The sequence below is a fragment of the Cebus imitator genome, unplaced genomic scaffold, assembly GCF_001604975.1.
Source record: "Cebus imitator isolate Cc_AM_T3 unplaced genomic scaffold, Cebus_imitator-1.0 Scaffold123, whole genome shotgun sequence".
NCBI lineage: Eukaryota > Metazoa > Chordata > Mammalia > Primates > Cebidae > Cebus > Cebus imitator.
In genome coordinates this window covers 1,323,681-1,334,343 of record NW_016107438.1, presented here as the reverse complement: position 1 = coordinate 1,334,343, position 10,663 = coordinate 1,323,681, and the positions used below count along the sequence as shown (strand labels likewise).

At 38.4% G+C, this 10,663-nt stretch overlaps 1 protein-coding gene across 1 annotated transcript in view; it reads right to left on the bottom strand.

The window, feature by feature from the left end:
• Positions 1-10,663, bottom strand: part of ANXA3 (annexin A3) — a 59,976-nt gene that overhangs the window by 4,175 nt on the left and 45,138 nt on the right. Inside the window, exons 9-12 of the mRNA XM_017540024.2 lie at positions 10,318-10,411; positions 8,777-8,872; positions 5,280-5,338; positions 2,773-2,895 (exon numbers count right to left, since the gene is read on the bottom strand). Coding sequence (XP_017395513.1) covers positions 2,773-2,895; positions 5,280-5,338; positions 8,777-8,872; positions 10,318-10,411 — 372 coding nt within the window. The remainder of the gene's footprint in view (positions 1-2,772; positions 2,896-5,279; positions 5,339-8,776; positions 8,873-10,317; positions 10,412-10,663) is intronic.

The window sequence follows — 10,663 nt, the reverse complement described above, 5'->3', positions numbered from 1 at the left end:
AAAAAAAAAAAAAAAAAAAGAGAAATTTTAGTGAATGAATCTAGTTACCTGATTGATGTTCATTCATTCATTCATTCAAAAGCCATTGGTAAAGTTAGAGATAGGAACCTTCCCAAGACGGCTGCAGAAAGATCCAGGCTAATATTTGTGCCTGGTCAAGGATGGCTATTGTGGGTAGGGCCATAGTGAAGGTTGGACCTAAGACCCCAACTGCTGGCAGTGACATTGGAATGTGGTCTAAGCCAGGTGTCCCCAGGGGCCATCACTCGGTGTAAGTTATCTCAGAGAGGTAGGGCTCCAGCCTCATAGGGGCTTGAGAGAGGGTGCTGCTGGGGAGCTACCCAGGATCAGGATCTGCACGGTGCATAAATGATCCACAGCCTAGGGTGTCTAAACAGCATGTACTCTACCCCTAGTTTTGGACCCTCGGCACTCAGAGCAAACACTCTCCACTTGGCTGCTGCTTCCCTCTTCGTCCTGGCTTGCTCTCCAGGCCCCAACTCTCAGCTTAGACCTCAGAGAATCTACCTGCATCCAACACTCTCTAGTGCTGATTTCCTCAAGACATTCAAGGGTAGATGGAGTAGCATCCAAGTAGATGGAGATGGAGAGGTCTGCATAGCCTGCAAGTCCTCTGTGAAGGCAGCCTGACTCTATCTTTTCCCCTAGTCAGTGTGGCCCTGAAGGCGAGGACGGTGGATTGCCCCACTCACCAACCTCGGCTTCCACTTTGTTCCAGGGAACCAACTTGGACTAACACTCTCTATCACTCATTTACTAGAGACTTTCATATGTGGTCTGGAGCACCGAGGTAGAAAAGTAAATCAATGGAAGGCTGCTGAGCAGGTCTGGGGCCAGTCCCTTAGTCTACCGCTAACTAGTTTCCAACCTCCCATTGGGACTGATACTTTTGAGTCATGAGCGTAAGGTACAGAAGCCCTCTTGTACAATTGTTGTCAGCCTTACTGCCTTATTAATTCAGATAATTTGTAATTTATCCAAAGTGTCTATGTATAAGGTATTAATTGAGATCTGAAAACAAGGAAACTTGGTTTCATACATTAAAACAGAAAGGAAGGAGTCCATTTTAGGAAGATTCTCATCCAGAATGAAAGAAAGAGAAGGGACCAGATTTTTTCAAAAATAAAAAAACTGTAAAAGATTGACTAATTAAACAAGATGTGCAACCTGTTTGGAAAAAAAAATACTTTCGGCCAAGTCAAAGGACAAAGAACAGACTGGGAAACTATGACCAGACAAAAAAACTAATCTACCTTACGTGAAAAAGAAACTTAGACCAAAAAGAACAAAAACCCCAAAGAATAGGGACAAAGAATTTAAAAAGGCATATCACAGAAAGAGAAATACAAATGTTATTTAAAACATGAAAATATATTCAACCTCACTTATGCTAAGAAATATGTACATTACAATTACACTAAGACACAATTCCTTACCTATCAGATTACAAAACCCAAAAATTTGGAAATACCCTCTGTGCCAAGGCCACGGACAAAGAAGGACTCATATATTCCCCCATGGAAGTACAAAATGGAGTTCAATTGGTAATACTTGTCAAAATTTAAAATGCATTCCTATCTGTCTCAGCAATCCTATTTCTGAGAATTCATCCCACAGATACACTTGTACCTGATGAAGCTGTGTGTGCCTTATACAACATTGTCTGTAATAGCAATAAACTGGAAGCCTCTATTGCTGTGGCGGGCACAAATACACAAACAATGGAATAATATACGGCTATTAAATAAAATGAGAAAGTTTCCTATATACTTAAATGAAAAGGACTCTAAGCTGCAGAACCATGCTGTCTCATGTAAAACAAAGAGGAAATTTAAAATATATAAGAGGTCTGTCTGATGAGGCATTTCACTACGCCTGTTGATCTATGGGAAATCCAGGCGAAAGTAACGGGGGAGATTAGAAAGAATTAGCCAACAAAGGCTACAGTTGGTATTTAAAATATCCATTTAAAACAAGCTGATAGTGTTTCATTAAGAAGTACATCTTGTGCATGCAAAAATGAATTCACCCCTCCCACCTCTTTCTTCAACTAATGGAAAACTGTTAAGGGAAGCTGATACAGAGAGACAACTTGCTCCTTTCCATCCACTTTATAATAAACTGTTTAACGTGACGTTTCAGTAGTGCCTTGTTTTTGCCTCTTTAAATTATGACGTGCACAAACCTTCTTTTCGATGCAATGCATCTAAAAGTTTTGATACTTGTAACTTTTTTTTTTTTTGGTTGCAATTGTTTAAGAATCATGGATTTATTTTTTGTAACTCTTTGGCCATTGTCCTTGTGTATCCTGACAGTGCCATGTGTGTCAGCTCATGTCAATCAAGATGGGTGATTATGAGATGCCAGACTTCTAAAATAAATGTTTTGGAATTCAATGGGTAAATAAATGCTGCTTGGGGGGGGGGAAACTTACACTGTCATAAAGACTGAAATAAATAAAAAAGTGCTATATAAAAACAGGTAAACAACTTGCATACATAAGTCACAAAAGAAGAAAATTAGTAGCTAGTACACCTAAAAAATATATTGAGTGTCTATTATATGCCAGGGATTTTACAGCTGAAAATAAGGGACATTTTGTTGCTACTATTTTAAACTCAGACAACACATTTATGCATTGAGAAGGAGAGAGAAATATGTCACATATCTTTATATTTTAAGGAATATAAGAGTAAGAAGATGAGTAGAGAAGGGCAAAATATGTTTTGTTATTTTTAAAAAGAGACTTACTTTAATGGCTGAATATAGGGAGTAGCCATAATGCTTCTTGAACTCTGTTCGAATGTCCAGTAGGTCAATTTCTGATCTGGACACCATTATTCTATTCAGAGTAAACTCATCAGTTCCAGCACCCTGTTAAGAAATGCAGGGGTTCACAATACAAATGTCATTGGTCACAAAGCAACATAGAGATCTATATTTATAAGAACCAGATGATGGTGTGCAAAATATTCAGCCACAGTGATTCTTTTTCATTTATCATCAAACTCATCATTCATTACTCAAGAAATATTTGTTGAGCACCTACTCTGTGCCAGCATCATGCTAAATACTGCAAAACAGAGATGAGACACCTGTGTTAAGCTTCCAACTTTGTAAAGAATACAGGCAAGAAAGTAAGCCATTGCAAAACAGCCTGACATGTTGAAAATATTGGGTACCATGGGAGCACACTTCAGGAGGACCTAAGAAAGATTAGGGATTAGGAAACGTCAGAGAAAGTGACATTTAAGTGAGGACTAAACAGTCAACAATGGGAAGGAGTAGGTTCATATAGGAAGGAGAGAAGGTTCCTATAGAGGAAATAGCAGGTGTGAAGGTTTAGGGCAAGAAAGAATGCCACATTCAAGGATACATAAGTAATTAGAGGAACAACAAGAGATTTGTCTGGAAAGGCCAGACTTTGTTAACCACGAAATGAAATTCTGACTTTATCCTAAGTGTGGAGAATTACCGTAATATTTTAAACACGAGAATGTTGAGATCAGATCAAATTCATGGTTTCAGAAAATCACTTCGCAGAATGAGAATCCAAACAGATTGCAAGGTAGGAATAGAATGAAGATAAGGGAGTTAAGACTAGAGGCTTTGAGACTCATCTCAAGGAGGCTGAAGTAATTAAGAGATGACAATGGCCATCCCTAGAATAAAGGCAGTAGGAACGGAGAAAATGGGAAGAATTGAGATTTGCTTATGTGCATCGATAGACAAAACATAGTGATGTATCACTACGGGATAATGAAAAAGAGAGAGAGTGTAAAATTTCTAGCTGAGCCGATAGGTAGATTTTGATCTAATTAATGATGGTAACATACTAAATGATATTCCATTCATCTATGTAATTCACCCAGCAAATGCTTATGAGCATCTACTATAGCTAGGCATTGTTCCATGTACTGTGCATATGGTGGTGAACAGAACAGATTATATCGCTGTTTGCATGGAGATTACATTCTAGTAGCTGGAGACAGACAATAAAGTAAATTGACTATTGCCTAGGTAAATCGTGGTAAGATCTATGAAGAAAATAAAGCTGGAAATGGCGTGGAGAGTGGCCGAAAGGGAACGAATTGGCCTGGTGTAGCCAAGGCAGACCTCTCTTAGGAGGAGAGCTGAGACCTGAAAGATGAGACGGAGTCAGATCAATCTAGAGGAGGAGCATTCCAGAGAGGGCAATGGAGGCAAAGACTGTGATGTGAGAATAGACTTGCCACAGCTGAGGAATGGAAAGAAGCCTGGGGTGGCTGAGACATAGTGAACAAGCCTGGGAAGGGATGGTATGGCTAAAGAGAGCTGGGCAAGTTCCTGTTGGAGCCATTCTCTATGATAAACAGTGGAAAGGGAGTAGATCTGGGGCTGGGAGAAGTGAGGGAAAGGATGTGTTCACTTGGTATATAACTTTGAAGGTCCATGTGGGACTGCAGGAAATGGCCGGTAAAGAGATCGAGGTAAGCATCTTCTATGCACAAGGCCCTGGCCTAGGGTGTGAGGATAAACAAGAGCCTGTACTCATGGAGCTCATCATCTGGCAGTAAAGACAGACAAGCAAACACAGAGTTACAGCATCGTTAAAGGCTGCCAACTCAGCTTGGTTCATTTCAAGCAAGGCAGCTTGAGAGGCTATGGGATCTACTGGATCTCAAGTTTGAGGTCTGGCTTTCTAAAACAAGTTCTACTGCCTGCACTTACTGTGAAGTAGAGAAAACAATGTAGTCAATGCTTCTCTGTACCTATCTCTACATGGATTAAAATACTATTAACCTACTAGACACATTAGTAGACAAATTAGCTACTGTAGAAAACCAAGTGGAAAAGAAATATGACACTCCATCAACATTAAGCCATATTATTACCTTCTCATTTTCTATTTAAAATAGAGGATGAACTTAAAAATGTTTAAATTATACATAAATTTTTACCTTTCATACAAGTGGAATATTAGCATTTACTTAAACTCATCATATTAGAGAAAATAAGAATGTTTTAATTAAATAGAAATCAAGCTATACCTACTTAGAAAAAAAATTATTTCATAAATCCGGCTCTGTTTATTTTGAAGAGAAAATCAGGTGTCTGTAAAGAGTGTATTGTATCATACCTTGATTTGCTATAATATAATTTATCTTAAAATGTTTAAATTACATTAAAAGGAGAAATTCTTATTTGTTCAACTATTTGCATAACTCCCCAAAGGAATTAAGGGATAGTAAGAATGCACATGAACTTTCCAGACCAACCTTCAGAGCTCGATGCAGTCTTTCAGCTAAAAAGGCCGGCGTGTTCCTCACACAATGAACTGTTATAAAAAGCAAAGTCACGTTCAGCTTCATGGAACAGAAATTGGATTAATCTATAGTAAGTAATATCATTTTTAAAAAGATTCTTTGGACTGCAATACCACTTTACCTCCTCCCCACAACTGGCTTTTACTTGGAATGAAAGAAAAGCTGACTACCCTGATTTTCAAAGCCTTTTAACGTCATATTTGCACAGAACTTTAGCACAGTAATTATCTCCAGCCATGGCGAAAATAAAATTACCTGCTAAAGAAACTCCCACAGCGTCTGACTCATCTCTGGATCCCAGACACACTGAACACCTACGCTTTCACTGATAACTCCCTAGGGTGCACCACTGCTCAGCTGCTAACATCTCGGGCCACTGATGAACAACTTGGGCCTAGCCACTGCAGCGATGTTGCTCCAAATAACTCACTAGGTATGAAGGGGCACTGGAGTTCCATTTAAAAGCAATTTTTCCTATGGAAAGAATTTTCTTTTAAATGACTGGATTAGAATGTATAGGCTGGTTAGAGTGACTCCATTAGAACAAGTACCTGCCATCTAAATTCAGTTGCCTAAAAAAATTTTTTTTAAAATACAATCTTTCAATTCTTTATTTTGAAATAACAAGTAAAGCAGAAATAAAACAAGAAAAAGGAAATTGACAAAAGCATGAGAGTCGATGACCTTTTAAATAAAATGAAAATAGGAATAGAAAGCTCTGTAAGAAACAAACCTATTTACAGCAACACAATTATTTTTATAATCTTAAACCTGATCTCTAGGTAGGAATCCAACCAAAAGTGAATGGATTTTATAATGAATTCTGGAGCTCAGAACAAGAATAAGTGACTTTCTCATCATGGTTTATAAACTCTCTTAAGGAAAGTTAAAAGAGTTTTGGCTTTTGTCTACGTAATTTAAGGGAAATAGAAGGAGAAATGTGTAGAAACCCAAACACAGCATTTAGAATAAAGCTGTTATGTGAAGTTCTCTGACAAGAAACTATCCATTCAAACCAATAAACTCGCATTAAGCCTTAGTAGTTTGATAAAAAAAATAATTATAATTATGGCCACTTTCATCCTATTAAGCTTTCCAGTCACCTCCCTGCCAACTAGATTTGTGCAATCCCTTCTTTTCATGATCCTTGCCACCCTTCAGCTTGCCTTCTGCTTTATGTTCTTAACTACCAGATTTGTTCTTCATGCCTGAAAGTTTTGGAAGGTGGCAGTACGTTTCAGTGGTAAGGAGGCTTTCTGACCTAGTACCATAGGCAGGGAAGCTTGGGAGTCCGTTAGAGTTAAGAATTGCTGTGACCAAGAACTCATAATTGCCCATTCCCTACCCTCTTCATTGTCTTGACCAAATTCCCATCAGGCCTTTCTCTTGCCACATGTCCCTGAACTCTGGCTTGCCCCCAATCCTGAGCAAGCCCTAAAATGCAGAACATGCTTCTTTTGCAGCTTATTTTGCTAATCCAGCTGTCCACCGCTAGAGGCATTTCCTGTCAATCCCCAATGATAATGCCCTCATGCTTGCTCAACATTAAAAGCTGCTGCTAAGACTTTTATTTTGGATTTTGAAACTTTTGCACATTTTTCCCCATCTTTTAGAGATGAGGTCTTCCCTCTGTCACTCAGGCTTGGGTGCAGCGGCACCATCATGGCTCACTGGAGCCTCAACCTCCTGGGCTCAAGTGCTCTTCCTACCTCAGCCCCTTGAATAGCTGGGACTACTCAACCCACCCAGCTCATTTTTTATTTTTTATAGAATCTTTACAATAAAAATTAACAATATACAATGGAAAAATATTAACCAGTTACATCATTGCCACTGAAACAGTCTCAGAATGTTGCTCTCACTATGTTGCCCAGGATGGTCTTGAACGCCTGGCCTTAAGTGTTCCTCTTCTCTCAAAGTAATGGGATTACGTGTGTGAGCCATCACACCCAGTCCAGTCTTGCATGTTTCTGAAATCAATGTGTTCTCTCTACCATAATAGTCTTTCTGAATAAAGCCTCTCCTTACTTAAGTCTGGGTTTGTTTTTATTTGGCAGCTAATAGGCTTCTATTACAGGATTCTAAGATGACACAGCTCAGATGGTTTTTCATGTCAAAAACTATGTGTTGACCATTGTATTGGATTCCTTGTATATGAAATATGCAGAACAGGCAAATCTATAGAGACAAAAAGTAGATTAATGATTACCAGGAGTCAGGGGGTGGGGAGGATTGGAGAGTGACTGCCAATAAGTACAGGGTTTCTTTCGGGGCTGATTAAAATGTCCTAAACTTAGATTGTGGTGATGGTTGCAAAACTCTGTGACTATATTAAAAAGCATTGAATTGCACTTTGAATGGGTGAATTTTATGGTACGTGAGTTATATCTCAATAAAAGCATTTAAAAAACTGATTTATCCCAAAGGTAGACTGAAATAGAAAATGAAAGTGTGACATATTTTAAACTTTAAATTAGTTGAATTATAAGGTATTTTTTTACATGATAAAATAATGTGCATTATAGCCCAAATGTAATACATAACTCAATATATACTTTCAAGAATGCTCCTTAGCTCAATGAATGAGAGTTTGTACATGTCAATAAAGTTTTTCAAACATTATGGCTTAAAAAGAACACCAGATGAAAAACAACAAGCAGAATTAATATAAAGATTAACAGTATAGGCCGAGCATGGTAGCTCAAGCCTGTAATCCCAGCACTTTGGGAGGGTGAGGCGGGCGGATCACTTGAGGTCAGGAGTTCAAGATCAGCCTGGCCAACATGGTGAAGTCCTGTCTCTACTAAAAATAAAACATTAGCCAGGCGTGGTAACACGTGCCTGTAAACCCAGCTGCTTGGGAGGCTAAGGCACAAGAATCGCTTGAACCTAGAAGGTGGAGGTTGCAGTGAGCTGAGACTGAGCCACTGCACTCCAGCTGGGGCAACAGAGACTTCATCTCAATAAATAAATAAATAAATAAATAAATAAATAAATAAATAAAAGATTAACAATATAAAATGGAAAAAAATTTTTAACTGGTTACATCATTGCCACTGGCAGAGTCCGAGAACTAATCATGGATACTGATCTCAATTCCACTTTTTTAATTGAAGAAGAAGGTTTTCCCTTTCTTAGCTTCTTTACCTATCTTATAGCAATTCAATCAGAGTCAACAGTGAGCCAGGATTGTGCCACTGCACTCCAGCTTGGGCAACAGAGTGAGATCCTATTTCAAAAAAAGAAAAAAAGGCTCAAAAAAATAACTTCTTCATGCATTAATTTAACAATATTTGTTGGGCATACTGTGTGTACCCTGGATCATGCTGGGGGCTGTAGGGAGGATAAAAAGATGGATTAGTCAGGATTCTTGCCCAAAAGGAGCAGACCTTGACATTGAGTTAAAATAAGCTCAAAGTAACTTGGTTTACCAGCACTCAAAGGCTTACCTATGGCCAACAGTAAGTCTTCAAAATGCCCAGATAATTCTCCTTTTATGCTGTCTGCAATGTCCTTTTGGCTGATAGCTCTGTACTCATCAAATGCTAAAAAGAAACACCACAGAATTATTTAAAGCAACTTAGTTGACCACAATTGAACATATTCTAGTTTTTTATTTGACATGCAGAAGATCAAGTAGCAACCTAAAAAACTCTCTCTTGAAACCATGAGAATTTGGGCACAGAAGTTTTTGTTTTTCTTTTTGTTCCTTTTAAAGAAAATCATCCACAATGAAACCCAAACTCCCTAGATAATTTTCTTCAATGAGCTCTCTTTCTCTTTCCCCTTTTCTCAAGTGGTAAGCATTTTAAATAATCTAAATAGTTAAATAATAAATAATTTATCTAGTAAGGTGGGTTATTTTTAATTTTATTTATAGCAGCACCTGGGAAATGAGACTGTAATCACTAGTCAAATATGTTTTCTCTGCTAAAGAAATCTTAATTATGAAGACTTCCTTGTGCTGAATAAATCATTTCCTAGGGCGGCATGGCCCACACTTCACACCTCCCAGAAGGCATTTGAATTTCTTGATCAGTATTTGTCCCAAGCAAAACCTGTACATACGTCACCAAGTATACAGGCATATCTTGTAAGCCAAGTAAATTTTTACCAAGTAAATTTTTTTTAAAAAAGAAATTTTAGAGAGAGACCTAGAGCTATTTGGTTTTTGTGTTTCAAACAAAGAGATTAATAAAGCAATGATCACATACTGTTATCATTATTTTATAAAATAAATGTGATTTTAGTACAAAAGTTAAGAAAGAACAATTTCAGAATTTCAAAGTCACAGAAACATCCTATGTTTACTCATTGTTCTGTCAACTCGGCATAAGCTTGGTCTTGCTGTGTGGTTGTTCTGTAAACTAGCACCTGGAAGCCACAGTCAGAAGATGTTCACAGTAAATGGAGTTTTAGTTTTCTAGGTGCTGTTGCTTCCAGAACAACTCTGGGAGATGCCATGAGCGAGAGGGTAGGTGCCCACAGTTCCATGTAATGGCTGGTCTGACAATAAGAGTCGGTCCATTCTACTACTTACCTTCCTATCAGAAAGAGCCGAAGGTTAGTAAGTATCGATGTGTCAGCAGAGACTCACCTGCAATGTCTGGCTTTTCTGGAAGTGGCTAACTAGGGAGAACTGTTAGGTGGAGCAGAAGCAGTTGGTTCCTCCATCCCACAGGAAAAAGGCCTTCTGCTCTCGCCCTAGAGGATGGCCTCTTTTTTTTTCTTCCTGCTACTTCCCTCCCTCATGTATTACCCATCACTCACTAGGTAATCTACTCAGCCTGTACAGAAAAATAAAAGTGTGGTGTTAGTACTTCCTTGAGTTACAATACAGCTTCCCCATTTTGTTTCCTGAAGTGTTAAGGAATAAACTGAAACAGACTTTGCAATTTTAAACTTCATTTTGCTAGGTCTTTGTACACTAAATGCAAAAGCATTTGTAAAAACAACATGCAACAGAAAAAATTTTAATATGAGTCCATACTTAGTTTTAGTTGAGGAAAGCTCCTTAAACACAGGATCTCAGTGAATTTGTCTTCATCCGTGCCCCATCTGTTCTCCCCAGCATTATAAAGAACCTATTCACAAAAGAATGTTATTACAGACACAAGTCTTTTCTTTTTTTGAGAGGTGACATGAGAAGAGTGGGAGCTGTATTTTAGAGGTCAGTGCAATCATCTACTATCTAAGTCTCTTACTTTCAGCAGACTAGAAATCTAAAGATTGGGCTGGCAGGAGCCAAGGAGAATGATAACTACCACTGGGGCAGGCAAAAGGTTGGGGTTGGGACCCAAAGCTTCAAGCTTCCCTTTCAAACAGGAAAAAAAAAA